Consider the following 21,888-nt stretch of genomic DNA (forward strand, 5'->3'; position numbering starts at 1 on the left):
AACGCATATCGCGCAGCAGCGTGCGCCTGTTCTATGGGCAAGCGCGCCTTATACACCCCTCCTTTCAAATGCGCACTGCGCACGGCTGCTGTGAAAGGTCAAACGGCGGCGAGGAGGAGCAGCGGCGGCGCACGCGAAGCGCGGTGTTGGCTAGCGTAGTGAAGCTTTTCGCTTCAAAAACATGCGGTCTGCCACTTTGATGCCACCAGTGTTTAGCATCGTTCACTTCAAAAGGTGTTTGCTGTATTATGGTGCAATCTGCCGATTTTGTGATGGTTGACAGCGTCGTCCAATTGCAGTGAGATAAAGCATACATACTGAACACCGGTGCTGAAGGTCGGGCACACACTTTTTATGAGAGGTAAAAAAAACTTGCAGGAGGTTACGAGTGTGTAATGCGAATGCTTAAGTGTTAGTTGTGATGAGAGAGGTTTGCTCCCGATCTGGAGCTTGCCAGAGCTTGGGGATCCGAAGGTCCTGCTTCTTCCATAGCATTTTAGTGTATGGGATGTTTTATAGCGGTTTCATTTAAACCACTACACTCTTCCCCAGCACTACAGCACTCGCGGGCTTTCTAAGCATACACTGCTGCAACCGGGCATGCAGCAGTGTGCCGAGCAAGCCACCACAGCATCTTGGTGCGCTGCCAAGGTCTGTGTTGCCGAACGGGGCTTGAAACGGAGGAATGCACTATGAAAAGAAAAGCAAATGCTTAAAAAAAGGCAGTGAATTCTCAACGACAGAAGTGGGGGGGTGGGTTCATTATACGAGGGCCATTATATGAGGGTCCATTACGTGGGTCAATATGGTATAGTCAGTCACCATGGGAATACATACTGGTATTCAGCAACACTTTTGAACATTGGTCACACACAAAATTTAAAAGCACAATAAGGACAACTCTAGCCAACATTTGCTCTTAGTAAAAATCAATTCTATGGCTTTCTCTGGGTATGCTGATGTTTTTCCGGCAGCAAAAAGACGTATTTATTGCTGAGAAAATTACATTTAAGAGTTTTCTGATGTCTACACCGAAAAAGAATCTGTGGTTACCGTCTAGAGATGAATGGCAGTGTAGGCTAGCCTGAGGGATGTGTGTCCCAAAAAACTGCATCAATGCACAGTTTGCTTCCAGAATTGGCTGCTGATAGAGACACCCGTATTTTGTTTTTCGGCCTTCTCTTGATTACAAAAACTCTTGTCTTATGTGAAAGCAGTGTCTGTCATTAGAATGTTGTATACTTATCAATACATACCAACTTCAATGTGTCCTCAGTGTCCCTTTAAGATTACACCCTGGTCTACAGGAGGGCACTGCCCTTGTCACACTTTTTAGCGCGACAGCGTCTTAGCGGACATTTGGTACAGCAATGATAACATCGCTACACAATTCCTCATTGGTCAACACCTTCCCCTTGAGTTGAGAGCCAGCCGCGCTACCCCTCGACCATGAAGGAGCTTAGGTTGTGGGGACGCACTCGTTCGTCCCCTGTGGTTCGTTTCCCGCAATGCACTCCAACTGTAGTTAGCTCCCCTGAAACGCACTCTTCTCAGTTCGGTTACTTTAACTAACAGGAAAGAGCACTCGCGTCGCAGCGACACCAGCGCCACGGATGGCGTTTTGCTGCGCGCTCGCGGGGAGCGATGGGCTCTCTTCTCCTTGGTACCGGGAAAGGACGCGGACGCTTCGCGTTCCGCTCCGCTCTTCGCCAGCGGCGACCTCGTGTGGAAACATGTTCCCCTCAGCTCGTCCCGTCCGGCCTCGGAGTTTTTCCCCGGCCCTAGCGTGGGCGAACATTCGCTCGTAACCGTGCTGGTGAGTCGGACATCCTCGATTCCTCAGTGTATTTTGTTGTTAGCTGGCGTTATTGTTGTTATAGCAATAAATGCCTTGTTTGTGTCAGCCAGTGTGTCGTTCCTTTGTTCCCGCAGAGCAAGGCCCGCCGTGGTCGGCGAGCGCTCAGTAGCGCTCGCGACCACGGGGTGGGGTCCGCGTGGCTTTGAACTCTGTCAGCCGCAGTTAAGCGGGGAGAACGGATTTATCTCCCCCATTTAAAACCCCACAGGGTTGAGAGCGATAAAAAGAGGGCCTTGTGTGAGCAGCCCGTACAACAAAGTACGCTACACAGTGGGCAACATCATCTAGCTAATTAAGATAACCAATTAGTGTCACTACTTCTTGTTGCTAATTAACAAAGCCTATGTGTAAGAGCCTACATGCCCATATATGCGAAATTGGTCAGCCTCTACTTCGCATTCACAGGTTGCGGGGAGTCCTCGTACCACTCCCGACATAGCTGTGCAGCGGTTAAGCAATGTGCCACTGCTCTGGCAGGTGGCTGTTTCAAGCACAACCATTGGTGGGGCTTGGGAGAACCAGGTTGCTCTTCCCGAGCAACCTGTCACAACCAATGATTAATTTAACTCTCGCCTGCCATGGTGGGCAGATTGTAATGACGTCGCAAGGTCACTTAACCTTGGTGGCAGGAGGGCCACCTTCTGTTCTTGACACGCCAATGCCGACAATGCCGGGTTTTCCACTGAACAGGATCCTTAACGCTATCGCATAAATAAATAAAGGAATGCCTGATTAGGTGAACAGTTCCTTGGTGCAAGCTGAAATTTTTAGGTTGTTTACGAACATTTTAGTATGTCTAAAACATTTTATGTCTTGTACAAAAACTTGTGCCAATAAGCAAATACTTTTGCAGGAAAAATTAACCCAAAAATACCCAAAATATTAAATTTCTTGTTTCATATTACACTACCTTTGTTTCTTACATGAAGGTATCGAAGTTCAAGAACACCATCCATGACAACTTCAAATGAGTACAAAGCAGTTGCTAGAGTTCCAATGGCACAGGGGCCATGTACAACATGCAGAGGTTGTGGGTTTAGTTACCACTGATGGTACATTTTCCACCAATTTTCTTTGGATTTACTGACTACCCAAAAAATAAAACTATCTGCCCACTACAATTTCCCTGTGCTATCCTCGACTTGAAATGCCATTTTTTTTTACCTGTAGAATAGTCAAGCTAACACAAATTCTCACCTGATGGCATGAACAAGTTTATGGAAGGCAACTTGGTTAAAAAAATAAAAAATTACCGGATGCCGGTAAGTGCCGCACCTGTGTAGGTGCTATATAGGCGCCTAGGTGCTAAATATATTACCACACTGTACAGGACAATGAAGTAGTTTCCCCAGACTACAGCTTGAATATTGAGCTGTAAAATTCTGCTTTCGGGTAAGAGGCACAACCAGCCAAAATTGCGAAAAAATATGCGACCCCTACCCGCACATGTATGGTATTTATTTCAATGCGAGGCACATTGCATGAGATATAGTGATGCATTGTGTAATTTGCATGATCACAATTAAAATATGTATATCTACTGCACGATGCATAAAAAGGCTACAACGAAATCAAATTTTTTCACTAATTACTGCCTACCATTAACTTTTGATGTGGGCGTGCATCATAAGTGTTGACACTATTCAGCAAAATGTTACGTTCCTGGCCACAAGTTGTAATATTTGTTGTACTACTATCATTAGAGCACTTGTCACACTTTGTATATTCTGGAACCCTTTATTTCCATCTTCTGTTCAAAATTAATGCCATTTTCAATGCAGTAGTCACAGCAATGCTTTTCCCAGCTTATAAAATTGATAAAATTGGTACAGTACAACTATTGCTGATAGCAATTGTTAAGCCCAGGTAAGGGTGAAAAGAAACTTTTCCCTGCGTGCATCGAAAAAGTTAAAAGAAGCATGCAGTAGTTTTACCAAACAGATGCTAGCTGTACTACTGCACAGCTTACAGCCCTAATAACCATGCTGTGACATCATCAACATGCCACAGGTTGTGTGCATGTGCTGTATAATCAGGCTGGAATGAAATGCATATGCCGTTTTTTCTACTTTGCAATGAGCAGACAAGGGTACGGAAATGACGTGCTAATTATGACATACAAATGAAGAAAGACAACAGTAACTGGAACCAATGAAAGCATAGGAGAATGTTTCTTTTTCTTAGAACTTGTGATGTTGATCAATGGGAAATTCATAGCATGCTTACTTAATGGCTGAGAAATATATGATTAGTACAAGAAAAAACCACCACATGCCACTGGTGGGATCCGAACCCACAACCTCCGAATTTTGCATCTGGTGCTCTACCAACTGAGCTACAGGGGTGGCTGTCCAATCTTTTATTTTCGGGGGTATTTATGTAGCGTGTACTCTAACTCTGAAGTTTTCACGAGTGCCACCCTCATCCATAGCACCAGCCATAGTACGTCCTGTATTACCTGTCACGTAGAACATGATCGAACGGTGAGGGCAGAAGCTGCATGAGAACCCTTTTATGCTACCTATGGCATCAAGACTGCCAGAACAGAGGCCCTCGTTAAACTAATGTTGAGCTAATGAACAAACAAGGGAAGAAGAGGAAATTGGAGACTCGTTATGACGTACCTAACTGCAATTCCTTCACAACTGGTTTATGAATATGTACTTTGATAGACCCTTCATGCTCCAGAAACATAAATCAGGCTAGTTATACACTGCAGCTGAAAGTACACTGGCAAAATATTTTGTTTTGTTCACAGGCGTTCACATTTCATTCCGGCCTAACCGTACATGCAACTGATCCATAAGAATACTAATATTGCATGAACTTGAGTGAAAGATGTGCACAATAGTTCCTTGAAAGTAATATACAACATCTTTCTCTTTATAGCTCTGAGCTGTTTTGTCATTCCAATGCAACTAAGCCAAGGCTTTATCCTGGCCCATGAGATCATGAGTAAGGCCATAGAAATGGACGAATACAGAGCCTTTAAGATGCTGCAGAAAGGTCTCACTGGAAGAAAGCTTATTAAACTTTCTTTATTTTGTGAGTGTTTTCTCACCACCACATGAAGCGTAAAGGAAGGAAAAAAAATGCAACTGCTGAGAGCAGATGCTGGCAATTACTCACCACTAGGCAGAGATCGCACTTCTCAAGCTCAGCATTCGCTTTGGCAAGGACATCTGGCTCTAGTGACTCTCCAAACCAAACCACATGTGGCCTCAGCAGGCCAGTGCACTTTGTGCATCTGTTTGAAAATGCAAGCAAGCATGCTGTAACAACTTGTAGTAATCTGCAGAAAAATCTTGCACTTCAATTCTCAGTCCTCATATGCCATAATCACTAAAAAAATATATAAAGAAGTGCTGGAAACTATATTTTTGTTAGCAACAGCTGAAACTGAAAGTGGAGTCATTAAAATCAGACATGAACCGAAGTAAGGAACCACTGCTGTCAAATAACAAGAGTTGGTGTTGCCTTTATTTCTAATTCTGCTTCCTGAGCAGTGGAAATGGCAAAAAAAAAAAAATGCAAAAAATACATGCACTCAACAACCCACCTTGGAAGTTCACCAACTGGTATAGCAGCTTCTGGTGCCTCGGGATCAGGAGCTCTGCATGAACAACATAAACAAAAATATATTGTAAATTATGGGGTTTAATAACCCAAAGCGACACATGGCCTATGAGAGATGCAGTGGAGGGCTCTGGATCAACTGGACCACATGGAATTCTTTAACATGCGCTGACACTGTACAGCACATAGGCGGTTTTGTATTTTGCCTCCACTGAAATATGACCGCCATCGCCGGGATCAAACTCGTGACCTTGGAATCAGCAGCCGAATACCAAAGCCCCAGAGCCACCACGGCAGGTTGAACAACACAAATAATATGTAAACAAACAAAGCCAAAGCACTAATGCAGTTGGAAATGAAAAGGGGGTTTATGTAGCACAATTTACAATCTTTTGTTAAGTTCATGAAATGACTTTAAACTCTCCTTTACAAATATGATTCTCCGTTCTACAATAGTAGCCAGACATTCCTTTGTGGGTGTCCTGGTGCAGCGGAAAGAGGACACACAGGTGCAACCATCACAATTTTAGAGGTTTGGTTTGGTTTATGGGGTTTAACGTCCCAAAGCGACTAAGGCTATGAGAGACGCCGTAGTGGAGGGCTCCGGAAATTTCGACCACCTGGGGTTCTTTAACGTGCACTGACATCGCACAGTACACGGGCCTCTAGAATTTCTCCTCCAAAGAAATTCTAGCCGTGGTTTGATAGAATAGAACAGATTTTGGTTAGACAGCAACAAAGTGCAGATACTATAGCGCCATTCTGGCTGGCTCTGAGTTGGGAGATAAAATATTTTTATTCTAAGTTAAGCCACGGTAAATAAAAGGTATGGAATGGTGTGTGGGGCTTAACATGCCAAAGCTGCAATACGCATGAGCAATGAAAGATTGCGTAGAGGAAGGGTCTAGATTTATTTCAACAACCTAGTATTCTTCAATGTGCACTGCCACCACACAGCACTCAGGTGATTTTGCACTGAAAGCGGCTACCGTGGCCAGGATTTGATCCTGTGACCTTCGGCTCAGCAGCCAAACGCCATAGCCAGTGAGTCACTGCGGTGGGTCTAAATAAATAGATGAACTATAATTGCACATTAAATAAACAACAGAAGCCCATTATAACAAGTGCCCATCAACTTAAATTTGCTATTATGAAGTAACAAAATTTATCAATTTTTTGTCTTGTAGTTTAAATGACAAAACTTTAGCTATGAATTTTGTTCACACAACCTATGATTTTTATTGTAGCAGAGTTTAGCTGTGCACAAGTAAGCTAAACTGGGCTAGTCGGAGCAATTGCATCTTCGAAAAACGTAGCGCGAAAAACAAGACACAGGTAAGGTGTAGACAGGACACGAGCGCTGTGCAGAAAGAAGCTATTCTAGTCTGAATAGAAGTTGGCTGCTCCAAGCAGTGGCATAGGATGAAAATTTGTCCAAGGATGGAGGGAGGTATTGCGCTATGCACGCATGCAGAGAAAAAAAAAGAAAGCCAACCAGGTTTTCAGAATTATAAGCCTCAGCTTTGATTTGCTACTCTGTCCTTCCCATTTTTGCTCGTACATTTGCAGCTATTCTAGCCGACTGGTGAGCCTAATGGGCATCATGCCGAGTAGCCATTCAGGAACACCATAATGTGAACTTTGTTTCAAAGGGCTAGACATAAATAGCAGTGCTCCCCTGCCTCCAAGGTGTCATTATACAAGCCACAGTGAAGTACATTCCATGAGGTCTAATACTAGAAGGGCCAAGGACAGTAACAGCTGAAATATTTTCTTTTTGTTCAGTGGCAATTATCTTAGCGTCCAATGAACATGTTGTACAATGTAAAACCGCTATTTCAGCTATAAGGTCAAACACTCCAAATGCCTTTCTTCAGTACACTTGGCACAAGATGAAATAATAAGACCAAACAGTGTCAGTACAGGGTATAACTCGGCAGGCATTGGCATGTATGCTTTATCCTTGTTCCTGTACAATACCCTCCTCTTGTAGCAATCAGATGCAAATGTAAATCCACTGCATTACACAGTGTGCACCTATGCTCTTCAAAGGAAAAAAATTACATAATAATAAAAAAAAAACTGCGTTGAATAGATGCAAAGTTTTTCCACGCTTCCAGTACTGTTACCGAGTTGGCAGTTGCAACAATTGTGACGACAAAATTTATAGCAATACAAATTCCATGGCAAGTAGATGGCTTACCCTTTGCCGGCAAGAGCGGGGGTGATGGGGTTGTCCCTGTTGACCGCTACGTGCCCACACTTGGTGCATCTAGTTTTGAAAAGTGTCCCTGAGGTGAACAAAAAAATCTTCAGGCACAGTCACAACCCTTCCTATCAGTAATACTAAATGCAAAAAAGCTGTGCTACGTAAATTATTCTGTTGATTTTGTACCATTATATTAATTTTCATTTTGGCAGAACAACCTGGATGTGCTTTCCGCATTAATTTTGTCTCAAGTGAAAAGTGACAAATATGAAAATACAGATCAGTAACCACCGCATTAATCATTGTTATTTCTTCAACCTGCTATATTAAAACTCAAAAATGTTTTTAGCTGTCTTAAGGAAAAAAAAGTACAAAGCAAGAAAACATTGTGCATGACAACATACTCCAGTTTAAGCATGGCCATTAGCAATTTCTTGAAGAGCACCATTTACAATGCCTTATTAAATGAAAGGCAAACACACACACCCAGAGGGGAAAAAAAAACATATATAGAAGTGCACTGAATAGCTGCCCTGGAATCCCAGCACCAGAGAAAAAACATGAACAGCACAGCATAAAAGTTTGCAGTCAGCAATAAATATTTTATTTTAAAAGCATACCATGAAGCTCCAACAAGTTCTTTGTTCCAGCTGCCCTGTGCAATTCGTCAATGTTTTGTGTGATCACAACAAATGTTCGTCCCTCTTTTTCGAAGTGGCTCTCTGCTTCTGCTAAAGCCTTGTGTGCCTTTAAAAAAATAAAGTGTAGAACTCATCACAATGCTTACCAGAATAAAAGCACTGTATCAATGAGTTACACTTTTCACAATAAAACTAGTGTGGTGTCTACATCTTGACCTACACGACACTAAAGAATGTCTTCATAAAATGGCTGCATTCCTTATCCTCACTCAGTTTTCATTTGCTCAGATGTGCTTTTTATTAGATTTTCATTTCACTGTAACGCACTGCCAACTTGAATGGCTATGGCCTCTTTTCAAACTGCCTCCATAACCATGGAATAAACTAGAATAAACGACGATGTATTTAAATGAACCAGCCACACACGACATTCATTTGGCTCAACGACTGCGAACTGTAACTACAGCTGCCATTAATGCTAACTTTTGAAAACACAAGCCAGCCCAATATACAAATTGCCCTTGAAATCCAGTGTCCCACTGCCCACCTGTTATCGGAAGCGACACTACCATCAAGTGTTGCTTTTCACCATAAAGTCCAGCTTTGGCATATATACTACAGCAAGCAGATATCATAGAGAAATTTAGCCCTGCAATGCCCGGAATACCACCCATTGTACAGAGTAAAAAAACTTGATTGGCGATTACGGTACTCCGCAAAGTGAATTTGAGTGCAGCTTGATTTTGCAGTATACTGGGGCAGAAAACACGGACGATGCTTAAGGTATACGCTTAAGAGTACAATGCGAAGCATAGCCGACTAGTCGCACAAGGCCTCTAAACTACCGCACTGAACAAACACTCCTCAGTGGTGCAGTGCAATCCTTGCCAGGTTGTGGCGTCCTCTCCTGCATTTGCTGTTCCTTGTGAGAACACGTAGTAACGTGCTTGTCTCACTGCTTCAAGCAGGAACGCTCAAGCCACAAAGGACAAGTCGTCATTTTGAGTGGGCCACGAGGCATGTGGCTCGCAACATTCAGAGTAGAGCCTGCCCGTGCACATGGTAAATGGCGTGAAACACAGTGGCTTAATTATAAGATGATTTTAGGTCTTTCTTGCTGCTCACCACAAATTTTTACATGGAGAAAAAACAAATGATGAATGGGCACCATCAAAACTTGGGAGAAACTTGTCTGTTCCAACTAAACAGACAAGTTTCTGCCCACAATAAGCCCTCAACGCACAACTTTCATCAGAAATATGTAGGCCACTTTGCGAATGGCCTGAGCTGTCATACAGGCCATGCTTTATGGCTTCTGCAGAGCTACCAGTAAAATGAAGCCTTAGATTGTAAGGGAAACCTGCCCTATAATCTTGCTGCAAACTACACGACAGCGAGGCTACATGATAGTGAGGCTAGAGCTGGTATAACATAACAATTCCATTCCATTTCGTATTTCCCACCATTCGTTATTGGCTGAAGCAATGCCACGTCCCTGCTATCACTGGGCTTGAGCCAATAACAGAACAAATGCAGGACATGGCGGCACTTCAGCCCATTATGAATGGCAGGAAGCACGAAAAGGAATGGAATAACACTGGCTTCAGCACTGTTATAATATCCCAGCCCAGGAAAAATGCTTGAGCCAATGCTGACATTGCCTGGGTATGTTTGATAAAAGGTGTACCACATGCACATGCAGATGACCAACCATGTGTGCAGTGGCTGGTTGGCCATGCACGCAAACATACACCAGCTTTCTTAACAAGTAGAATAGCATGCAAAGCAAAAACTACTTTGCGTGTAGGTTATGTTTGTGCGCAGTTTAATGCGCAGGTGAAACTATCAAGCCCCAAATAATCTTCCGATTGTTTCACGATGATGAGTATCAGCAAAACCATACATTTGATTTTCATCTGGTGTTCCCTTACAGACACCAGCAGCGCTTTTTCACACATGCCTAGTTCACCTGATACACAACTGCAACAGTATGCAACCACAGGCTACCTACAACCTATGCAACCTGCACCATCCTGAACTCACTACATGCTACCAGTGTTCAAAATTACTCAATAAACGCTGTCAGATCTCTGTACAATGAACGTTAGATTTTTCCTTGTGGCAGTGTCACTCGGAAACAGATGTCACAACTGGAGTAGGAAACGGCTCCCACAGTGCAAAAGTTGGAGAGAAAGAAACTGCCCTCGAAAGAAATTTCTTGCTTTTTGAGCACAGTACACAAAACAGTGCCTATTGTCTGCACTGAGAAAAAGCTCTGGTTTCTAGACATACATGCTCCGTGAAGAATCTATTAATATGAATGTTACAATTTAGGCAGCCAATTTCCATTTAAAGACTCAATAGACTAAGGAAACCATATGTGGGAGCCTCATGCCACAACTCTCTTCAGTACAACAAGGAAGTGCACCCACAGGCCGTCAAACAAGGTGTCAGCCCTTGAGCTCTACACAAGTGTATGCAAGCTGCCTCATCATAAAGGAATTGTGACCACTGCAAGCATGCCTGTCAGAGAATACAAGCAACAGTTTACAGAAAGGAAAAGCTTTCACTCACCGCGTTTGGTTTCTTATGCAAAACTAAATCTCGTCTGTAATGGTAGAACTCCCACACCAAGGATGGATTCGCCAAGAATGCAGTTGGTGTAGCAAGGTCCTTTTGAAAGAGAAAAAAAAGAAGCATATCAGTCGATTTGGCGACATCGACATAGAGCGTCCGGAGAATAGCAGTATTTACAAAACACTAGTACTTCCAGAAGTAAAGAACAGCATTGGTGGATTAGTGACAGCGATCCACTGCTGTGATGCGAGTCCCTCCACCGTACGTCAGGAGATGAAACCGTCGAAAACAAGCAGCATAAGCCAGCGCGACGCATTCATCGCGGCAATTAAAAGAAAGGGCACTACGCTACAAGTGCCCATGACATGACAAACCGTACGAACGAGTGGAGCTCACTTGTGCGTTGTACTTGCGCCAAAGGCCTGCAGCACCACGGAATGTAGGCACGCCACTCTCGGCACTGATGCCGGCTCCCGTGAGTGCCACTACGTGACGAGCCGATTTGAACACTTCGCGAAATGCTGCCATGTCTGAACTGGGCTGTTTCCGTGCCTTCGCCATGGTGTTTGGTCGAGACAACAGCGCGCTAGTGACGCTTAGAGCCCGTCTAAGCATCACACGTGACGCCATCCTGTTTGGAAAGAAGAAGATGTGCCGGTAAACACCAACAGTTTACAACTGGAAGATTTTGCACAGCCGCTCCCGGGGCCCTACTCCACTCAAGCCCTACGCCGTCAGTCGAGCAGTAACCGAAAGACAACCGTGTTAAAACTTCCGTGACAGATTGCACTTAAAACGTCAAGCAAATCTATGACGAAGGTTAGCTTAAAGGAGCACAAATTACCAGCGCAGATTACTCTAGTACAAGCTGTAATTTATGAACTACATTTTTATTTTCAAGTCTGCATACTACTCCAGATTAATATAGCACAATATATCTGCATGATAAGCATACCGTGATAGTAGGAATGCTGCGGGCTCAGCTATCGAGAGAGAAACTTCTAAACACAAACTGCTACTCAAAGTCACCTCCAAGCATTAGCGAATGCACGAAGATAGGGACGATAATCCCAGTACACGCCTTACCAAGAAGAGCACAAGCGGTTGTACGCGGTGCGATGAAAAAACAAACATCGCAATACACTACAGCCGTCTCCATAGATGGCAGCACATGTCCAGGTCGCTCGGTCTTTCCTGAACGCAAAGCGGTCTGCTGCTGACGTCTGGAATTGTGCCGCGATGCACGTTCATCTTGAGGAAACTTCTCGTTCAGTGCACACTGCGTGATGTTGCAGTTTTACACAGTTAATGACCAGTAATGCCATATGGTCAATACAGCCCTCAAGAGCAGAGAGACCTCTTGTTGACAAAGCACGGGTAGGTGCTCTGACGAGGCAGCAAATTCGCATCTAGTTTATTTATAAAATTCAGCATTTACATCTGGGAATTATCAAATTCCATCCCTCTTGCTTCGCAGCTCTTTTGTTTCCGTTCATTACTAAGGCTATCCGAAAACAGCACTTATTTGGGTGTGAATATTTCCATACTAGGTGTATAACAGCAGCGGAACGGGCAGTAGTGGGCGAGGTCAATGTTTTCGCTCGGCGCCTCTTCCTTCCTTCTTTCACTCCCTTCTTCATCCCTTCCCACATGGCGTGGTCGGGGTGTCCACAGAGAAGTGCAGCAATCACTGCGCCATTTCCATTCCTCAAAATAAGTGGCCCGCCGCAGTTCCCGCCACCGCAGCGCGCTGCGGCTGAAGATAAAATAAATAAATTTGCGCGCAACGACGCGAAGTTTCGCGTGTTGTGTCCAAGCAACCTTGTCCAAGCGGCTTTTTTTTTCGAAATATCTTCAGTTACAGTGCCTCTTCAGTGCTCCTGTTAGGGTCCCTACTCCTGTTGTCCGGCGTACATGCCCAGGTAGCACCGAACATTATAGAATAGTGTTATAAGAATGTTATGCAAGTTGCAGTAATGTTACATCTTGCATTGCAACTTTACATAAACAGCAAAAATGAACATATTAAGGCGAAAGCCTTCAATGTCTCATCGTTGTAAGCAGCAGTTGTCGACAGAAATGTCACGCTTTTCAGTTGGTCGAAATGGTCGTGACGTCACAGTGCGCCAATTTCAAACGGGGCAATTGTACTTTGGCTAGTAACCAGGCAACCAATTGAAGGGATCATATAGTGATGCTCCAAGTAAGTGGGACTGAGCTTAGTTAACTGCTTAATTACCCAATTAGCCTAATTAACTTTTCTGGTCAGGCCATATAAATAAACAAAATCGAGGAGGAAATTGGTCGAGCTCGGGAATCGAACCCCGGTCTTCGGAGTGCGAGACGAGCATGCTATCCACTCCGCCATGCCAGCTCGATGATTTGGAATGAACAAAGGCGCGTCTAGTGAATACGGTGTCTTCGCTCACTGCCATCCTCCTCCCTTCCCTTCCAGCGAGGTTTAGGTGTCCACCGAGATATAAGAGACAGATACATTTCATTTCCTCAAAAACCAATTTACCGACGAGTGAGGCGTAGAACCGAATCAGCGATGGCGTTCTATGGACTCCCTGGCAGTGTTGATAGACGCTGTCGCATTCTACTCTTAAAGGCGAAGCTTAACATCTTAACCACACATCAGTGACCGCACTTTAGGTCAAAAAAGTGCACCCCCTCCCCCTGAATTTTGACGGGTGTCCACCGAGATATGCGAGACAGTTACTGCGTAATTTCCTTTCCTCAAATACAATTTTCATTTTCTTCATTACGGGCCATCTTTGTCTTTCTTCTTTCACTCCCACTTCCTCCCTTCCTCTACGGTGCGGTTCAGGTGTCCACCGAGATGACAGAGAATTACTGCGCCATTTCCTTTCCTCAAAAAGCGTTGCCTTCAAACGGCAAGGCATCGCGCCGAACGGGTGGTGGCGTTCCGTGGACTCCCTGGCAGCGCTACAACACGCTGTCGCGTTCCACTCCTAAAGGCGAAGCTTAAGCGTAATTAATTAGCATTTAATTAGTATTCAGGCATTAATAAGTAATTAAACATTAATCAGTGATTTGTCATCACTTAGTATTTAGTACCAATTACATGTGACGCCACCAGTGCCACAGAAGCAGTCAAAGTGGTGCGGAAAACGCTTTCGCCTCTACGCACTTTAGACAGTCAAAGTGCCCCCTGAATTTTTACGTTATAAGTTATATAGGAAACGTTGCTTTCACGTTGTAAACAATCATTGTTTTAATACAGTCTTCTAAATTTTATTATGATGCTAGAGTCGTAACTATAAACCAGCATTGCAAATATATTTCAAGCAGAGATTTCCAGAACTTTTCCCACTGTTCTTAGAATAAAGATGTTTTACTTTGCAACCACATCGCCATACATTGCATGCACAACCCCTTTATTTTATCAGAAGCTTGGTTATTACCCATTCGCCACTATCACTCATGGGACATTCCGCAGTCGTGGGTATATAAGCTCGACTCCATGATATCCGTTCGGAGCTGATTGAATACGAGTTAGGTGAATTGGTTTTTGAGGAAAGGAAATGGCGCAGTATCTGTCCCACATATACCGGCGGACACCTGAACCACGCCGTAAGGGAAGGGAGGAAGGTAGGAGTGAAAGAAGAAAGAGAGAAAAAGGTGCCGTAGTGGAGGTCTCCGGAATAATTTCGACCACCTGGGGGTCTTTAACGTGCACTGACATCGCACAGCACACGGGCGTCTCTTGCGTTTCGCCTCCATCGAAACGCGGCCGCCGCGGTCGGGTTCGAACCCGGGTACCCTGGCTCGGTTGTTTACATGTTTCATGAATTCGGGGAAGGTTATTCTAACATTTATATGTGAGATTACAAAAACGTTACAAAAAATGTACACTTAAATAACATTTGTCCGCAATAAATAAATAACATTTGTCCGCAATAAAATGTAACATTATCGCAATGTTTCGGCGCTACCTGGGCGGCTGCTCATGAGGCATTATTTTTGAACACACCTCTGGGCAAGATCCATTCGTGAGGCAACGTATGGTGCAGCATTTCTAGTTGATAGAGGGCATTTCACGTAACTTCAACAGCGGCGCGCTGGAGCTATGCGATCATATTGTTTCCCATCGTGTGGTGCTCCTCAGAATATTTTTAAAAATTCCTCTTAATTAGTTAGTTAGGTAATAATATTTATGAAAAAAATTAATATTCATTTAGGGTCACGTGCGTTTCGTTAAAGGGAGGGTGAAATGATTTCTTGACAACTCGAGGTTATTCAAGAATTCGAATCTCTGAAGCTTCTTGGTAATGCGTGCAAAGTAGTTTCGCGCTGGCATTTAAAATGGCGACGCAATCACCGATTAAAACCACGACGATTTTCAGGCTTCTCCTCACTGCGTTGAAGAAGTGCGGGGAAACTCGTGGTGACGTCATAACTGTCTACATTTCAGATGTCCATTGCCTTCGGCTACATGCTGCCATGCGTCTTCCGAGCCTGCCAAACAATGCTTCATGAGCTTCACCTCAGACGGCATTCTTTCTCATTCTTGAAACAACCGCTTCTTCGCTGGAAACTTAGCACCACCGTACGCGACGTCATCACTGGGGTCTCTGCCTGTCGTTGAGCACTGCAGAGAAGCCTGAACACCAATGTCCCTTTAGTCGGCGATTACATCACCATTTCAAATCGTAGCGCAAAAAGATTTCGCATGCTTTACCTGCAAGTTTCAAGCAATCGGCTCGGCTAAAATCATCGAATTCTAAAAACTCTTCAGCTGCCCTTTAAGACATAGGGGGGTTACGAAACAATATTTTTTTTTAATTGGTTTTGTGGAAAGGAAATGGCGCAGTATCTGTCTCACATCTCGGTACACACATGAACCGCGCGGTAAGGAACAAAGGAGGGAGTGAGAGGAAAAAGGAAGAGCTGCCGCAGTGGAGGGCTCCGGAATTTTGGAAACAACCGATCCAGTTTTTGCAACAACGTTATCTCATACGTGGTCCTTTTTTCCAGCATTTAAACAAAGCTCAAAATATGAGGAAAAAAAGACGCCATGCGCTCTTGAGGTGCGGTGGCGCGGCGCGACTCCTCTCCCCTCCGCCTCGCGTTTCAAGCAGCCAATCACCACTTACTCTATTCTAATGGCTTGCTTTGACGTCGAGTTCGTTCGGTACCCCATGAATTCGTGCAAGCGACGTCATTTTTTTCTATTTCAATCTTGTAAAACATCCACATAACGAACGTGCCCAACGACTTATTCAGCTAAACATCACGTCAAATGCACACATTTACATATTTCCGAAACAACAAACAGAAAAACCAGCGCGTGCCGTTTTATTTCAAGAGAGAACTTTTTCTTCAAGAGGGCACTTGTAAGCTGTGACGAAATAAACAGAGCAAGCGGTTTTGGACAGGTGAATGTTCAGATCTGGACCATAAAAATGAAGGGGCCACACGAACCACGAGGAATGTAAACATTGAGAGTGTGGAAGCAGCAACTGTCGCAGTACGCGCACGATCGAATATAGCTAAAAAGACGTGAAGTGGCAAATGTCCCAAAGACTATAATGGAGTTGAAATGCAGGCTATTTTGCATACCTCCAGTATAGCGGAGCCAAAGGAGAAAACGTGAGAACAGGTAGAAGTACCTTCCTGAGTCCTAGCTGGGTTCTTGTTTCTTTGGCTGGTTACACCAACTATTTAAAGCTTTGAACATGTACAGGACAACTGCACTTACAGACGCAGGAATGACTAAGAGCAAACGAATGGTGAACCAAAATAAACAATTTAAGGCCATGCATATGATCACGCGCTCAGGGATATGCATAAGAATTACAAGTCATGAAAGTGAAGACGAGCCACAAAAGTAGGCGGGCACAACATGCAGGTATAAGTATAAAAAAAAATTAAAGTTTAGGGTTTGTTAGTTTTTAACGCCCCAAAGTGACTCAGGCTACGAGGGACGCCGTAGTGAAGGGCTTCGGAAATTTCTACCACCTGGGGTTGTTTAACGCGCACTGACATCGCACAGTACACGGACATTTAGAATTTCGCCTCCATCGCAATTCGACCGCCGCGGCCGGGATCGAGCCCGCGCCTTTCGGGTTAGCAGCTGAGCGCCATAACCACTGAGCCATCGCGCCGGCTTGTCAAAATTCTTTTTACACCACAAGCTGTTTGTAGGAGATATGACGGTGCCGCTACTCTAGTCGGCGCGAATGCAAGCGCTATAGCGATGGCAGCGTGACTGTCGCATGCCCGCACAGCGGAGAAATTGTCAACGGCGAGAAGACCGTGACGTAGCTGACGTGTGAGCTCGCGATGTGAATAGACGGCAAAATCGTGGAGTGCGCAATCGCGAAGCCGACGCTGCCGACACCTTTCAAGCGCGAGAGAGAATTAGGCGAAAAATGGCGGTGCCATTCAAGTGGTTCAAGCACTTGAACGCAGGGCTTAAAGTTAGGGGACCTCTGATGGCCTCAGACCCCCCATCAGTACTGAAAAGGGACCTGAGTCTTTCCCCGAGCTAGATTGTAGGACTGCATGAATCCGAAGCAGGCAACCATTTTTTATTCTTCTTGTCAGTGGTGGTTGGAACATTCCTTGTCTGTCACTTTGAAAATTTCACAGCGAGTTTTAGACCAAAGCACGTTTTCTGAAACCCGAGACGGAGAAAAATAAGAAGTCGGCAGCACTACATACAAAGGCTGAAAGAAAAGAAACGGTAGGGTGAAATTTTAACGTACCAGTTAAACCGAGTAGGACGTGCGAAAACTTTTGCGCACGGATGGAAGTTGATACGCGCAGTGCACAGCGGGAGAGTAGACGTTTTTAGCATACCGGAGACGTACAGCCGGCCAAATCCTTAACTGGAGTGATTTTTGCATTCATAATTGCACCTTATAAAAGGCATCTCTCGGCTAGACTGCTGGCATATTCGTGCTGTAATTTGAAGCAAGTGGTGGTATTTGGTGGTCCATTTTTTTTTTTTTCATATTACGCTTAAAGGGACTATGCAACGAATTAAAAGTCGCTTGTAAATGATTTCAGTGCTTAGAAAAGATGCTAAGAAGCATTCACACCAAGTGCAAGTCTTCGGAACTGAGCCGGCAATTTATTATGAATTTTTAAAAACCATTTCTTTTAAAATTCGCGGGCCGATTGGTGTTTTCGTAGTGACCAATTTTGAAACTAAAATGGGGAAAATAGACGTCACTAGTCCTGTGACGTCGGCAGGCCACCACACGCTGTCATTCGCTGGAGCCACGGCAGCCACGACGTCACGGGCACGCTTCCGGTAGCCGTGAAAAGCGTCTGTTGGTGCCGCCGCGCGACCCGCTCGGGCAAGCGCGAGCCAGGGCATTGCCTTCGCGCATATGGTTTCAGTTTACCTCTGCAGCCTCTTTTTGTCGGGAATTCGGCAGCCACTCGCAGTGCCTTTGTCGCCGTGACAAGCAAAGAAATCCTACGCGCGCCGCAATCCAGGAAGGCGAAGAGAGACCGGAGAGACGCTGCCGACGCTGCTGTTGGAGCGCTTGGTGCGACAACCGGTAGTCGCAAACCGAACGTCAGCGAATGACGTATTCATGGGCGGGGCCCAGTCCCAGAGCTATTTTCTTTATTTTTTTCTGGTGCCCCACGTGAACGAGTTGAGGGGGGAGAGGAGGAGCATAATTTTTAATCAACTTCCTTGTTATTGATGCTAGCTCAAAAATTCTTGCGCGTAGGTGACGAGTGATGGAATGCCTATCTCTCGTCTGCTTAACGTAACCTCAATTAATTTATTGCATAGTCCCTTTAAGTAGAGTAATTGCGTGATTAAATCAAAATTATTAGTAATTTTATCGTGTGCGGCTACGAAGAGCCAAAACAAGGGGGTCACGAAGGAATGGTTCTGCTGGAGCAATCGCGCTTACTCTGGGTAAACGACTTGCCTAGCATGGGAGGAGAGGTGGCTCACCCAGAGGAGGAAGCGAGATGAACCAGAACCATTGCTGCAAGTGCCGCTTGTTTTGGCTCTTTGTAGCTGCAGACGATGCTCATTTCTAATAATTTTGATCCAATCAGGCAAGCGCTCTATTCAAGAATAATATGAAAAAAAAAAATGGACCTCCAATTTCCACGACACGCGTCAGATTGCAGCATGAATATGCCAGTGGTTTTGCCGAGAGGCGCCTTTTACAAGCACCCCGCCGCGGTGGCTCAGTGGTTACGGCACTCGGCTGACCCGAAAGACACGGGTTCGATCCCGGCCGCGGCGGCTGAATTTCGATGAAGGCGAAATTCCAGAGGCCCGTGTATTGTGCAATGTCAGTGCTCGTTAAAGAACCCCGGGTGGTCGAAATTTCCGGAGCCCTTCACTACGGCGTCCCTCATAGCCAGAGTCGCTTTGGGACGTTAAACCCCAATAAACCAAACCTTTTACAAGTTGCAATGAGGAATGCAAAAATCACGCCGGTTAAATATTTGCCGGGTGTACTAGCGGAGACGTATACTGGTCTACCGGACGCCTCCTGCGCATGTGCAGTGGCATTAGAGAGAATTAGCATACCGGACGCGTACTAGCGGAGACATATACCGGTTTTACGTACGGGAGCTACTCATGCGCAACAGTCTTACGTAAAACCGGCAAACGTTTCCGCTAGTACGGCTCCGGTATGCTAAATCTTTCTGATGCCATTGCGCATGCGCAAGAGGGGTCCGGTAGACCGATATACATCTCCGCTAATGCTAAAAGCCCCTAGTGTGTTGCAGCTTAACACGAGGAGTGATCGGCTGCGGCGATAGCATAGTGTTCCCGTGACCAGCGCAGCTGTTCAGTTCGCGCTGCCACGAGTTCGAAACCTAGTCGCGGCAATATTTAGTTCATTCCTGCAGGTCGTCCAAGGTCAACCTCAAGGTCATGCAAGTCACAAAATCATAGGTGTTGTTTGACCGTGTTCTTTCGCATTAAAAGGGAAACCCGCGCACTCACACCACGAATCAGTCCAGAGCTGGCCACTGAGCTCCAAGGCTACACACACAGCAACAACGGGCACACTGGCAGAGAGTGGGGATCTCTTGTTTCAGGTCTTTGTCATAAACTGAGCAAACAACCACCTTCAGAAATGATCTCGCCCTTTTCCAAAGGATGTGTAACACAGGTCGCCAGGAACTTTCACTCTGTCCCTCTTTATTTCCCTCTCCACCTGTACTCGAATCACTAGAGACCCCCCTTCGATGGAGTCAGTGTTTAAGCACTGCTTGGACGTCAATTCAAGGCCGAGCGTTTTGCTTTTAGTATCGGCCAGCGACTGACCTCGAAATTTCATTTGTAGCTGCGCGCTTAAACGCCACGTGCATTCGTTTAACATCGCAGTGATATGAAACGACTAATCAGCGCTCAAGTTCGCTATATTTTTAATGCGGTATTTATTTTTCATGTTGCGGATTCTCGCAGAGTCGTAATTAAAACAGCCAGTTTTTTTTTTTTTCCACAGAGTAGCCCATTTTAACAGTACTCGCTGTTAGGCCTTGTTTGGCAAAGCGAACAAATTTCGTTCGTTACATCTCACCTCGCAGCAGGTACGCGGAAAAGCTTTGGCGTATGTCACTGGGACCGCATCCACAACTTCGGTTACCCCACACTGAATGAAGTTCATAAAGCAGGCGACATCAGCCTGTCATCAACATAGCAGATCACTGGCAATGGTGGGCATCTTACTCTGCCTTCTTCTCAATCTTTCCTTCCTCTATGCTTCTTTCCTGATGTACAGTTGGAAGCGCTAAGAAGCTAGCACCGCAGCGCAGTTGCCGCTGTCTGTTACGAAGCTCTTACGGAGAGGAGGAGGCGAATAACGGGAAAGGCGAGAAAGGCATAGAGAAAGCTCGTCAAAGTTGCATGTTGCGTCACTTCGTTTCACAACTGGACGATGGGATCGAAGTCAAGATGACTGTGAGCACCAACAAGAACGCGTGTGGCGCACCATGCGCTGGCGGTGAGAGGAGGCTATGTGACTGCCAGCAATACATGGTCTTGTCGCTACCGTAAATCAAGTGCGAGTACTGCGGACACTGCCCGGGCACACACACGAAGATAAAAGAGATTGGCGAGAGTCTTCACATTGCTTTTTATAGTTTATGGCTTATAGGGTTTAACATCCCAAAACGACTCAGACTATGAAGGATGCCGTAGTGAAGAGCTCCGGATAAGTTCTAGAATAGGGGCCCCAAGTTCTTGGGGGTGTAAGCGATCGTACGACGCAATTCCACATCGGCGCCTATACTCCCGTCCAGACGGCCGCAGTCATCTCCTCGACTCAGGTGGCGCTCACGTGAATCTGGCTCGGTGCGCTGGTCGGTCCGGAGTGCATACCGCATCGCCTGCCTATCCTCTTTCATCTGTTCCCGGCGCCGTCAAGGCGCCGTTTGTGTTTGCGATGGTTTTTTTTTGTGTTTTTTTTGCGAGTGCGGCGCGCGTCGACTCATCAGCGTCGGCGGCAGAAAGCGCAGCGAGAGGGTGTGGTGCGCGAGCGATCTGAGCGGGCGTGCGTAAGACAGTGCGAACCCTATTGAAGTGCGCGAACTTGAATTGTAACTGCAATATGTCCGTTGTTCATTCTCACTAATTTGTGTGTGCGTCGAGTGTCCTTACTCGCTTCCCCTTCCTTTTTTCGGTCATCTCTAACAGGGGCAACCAGGAAATAGCGAGCCCCCACGATACGGACGCGTGCACGGGGTTTTTTTAGGGGTTTTCTCTACGCAGCGAGGTTTGGGTTCGTTCATTGCAGCTCTATTGTTGCAATGAAGAGAAATAATAAAAAAAATAAAACTGAGAATTTTTTGTTTCATATATGTGGTTACTTTTCTGCAACACTAAATTCGCATAAAATAATCGAAACAAACGCTACAAAGAAGAAATGCTTTTGGCATGTTGTTTGATTACTTGTTTTGGGTTGTTTGGATTGTTTTTCGACGTGCAGCGCTATCTCGAGCCGAACACGCAACGGTAACTCTCGCAAATGTAATTATTAGAGGCCGGATTTTTAGGCACTAAAAAG

At 45.3% G+C, this 21,888-nt stretch overlaps 1 protein-coding gene across 5 annotated transcripts in view; it reads right to left on the minus strand.

Moving 5' to 3' along the window:
- Sirt4 (NAD-dependent protein deacylase sirtuin-4) overlaps positions 1-21,888 on the minus strand; it is a 28,781-nt gene that overhangs the window by 4,595 nt on the left and 2,298 nt on the right. For 3 of the 5 annotated variants that reach the window (XR_016290416.1, XM_089579833.1, XM_089579830.1), the window contains 6 exons: positions 11,258-11,492; positions 10,859-10,957; positions 8,264-8,390; positions 7,638-7,725; positions 5,418-5,471; positions 4,988-5,105 (listed from right to left, as the gene is read on the minus strand). Coding sequence is in view for 4 of the 5 variants with exons in the window: in XM_089579833.1 (XP_089435959.1) it covers positions 4,988-5,105; positions 5,418-5,471; positions 7,638-7,725; positions 8,264-8,390; positions 10,859-10,957; positions 11,258-11,492 (721 nt within the window). In the remaining variant the exon portion in view is untranslated. Of the gene's footprint in view, positions 1-4,987; positions 5,106-5,417; positions 5,472-7,637; positions 7,726-8,263; positions 8,391-10,858; positions 10,958-11,257; positions 11,493-11,816; positions 12,092-21,888 lie in introns of those variants that run through there. The other 2 variants (XM_089579832.1, XM_089579831.1) reach the window with 2 other exon arrangements.

The sequence above is a fragment of the Amblyomma mixtum genome, chromosome 3, assembly GCF_055824585.1.
Source record: "Amblyomma mixtum isolate Tamu chromosome 3, ASM5582458v1, whole genome shotgun sequence".
In the NCBI taxonomy this organism is placed as follows: domain Eukaryota; kingdom Metazoa; phylum Arthropoda; class Arachnida; order Ixodida; family Ixodidae; genus Amblyomma; species Amblyomma mixtum.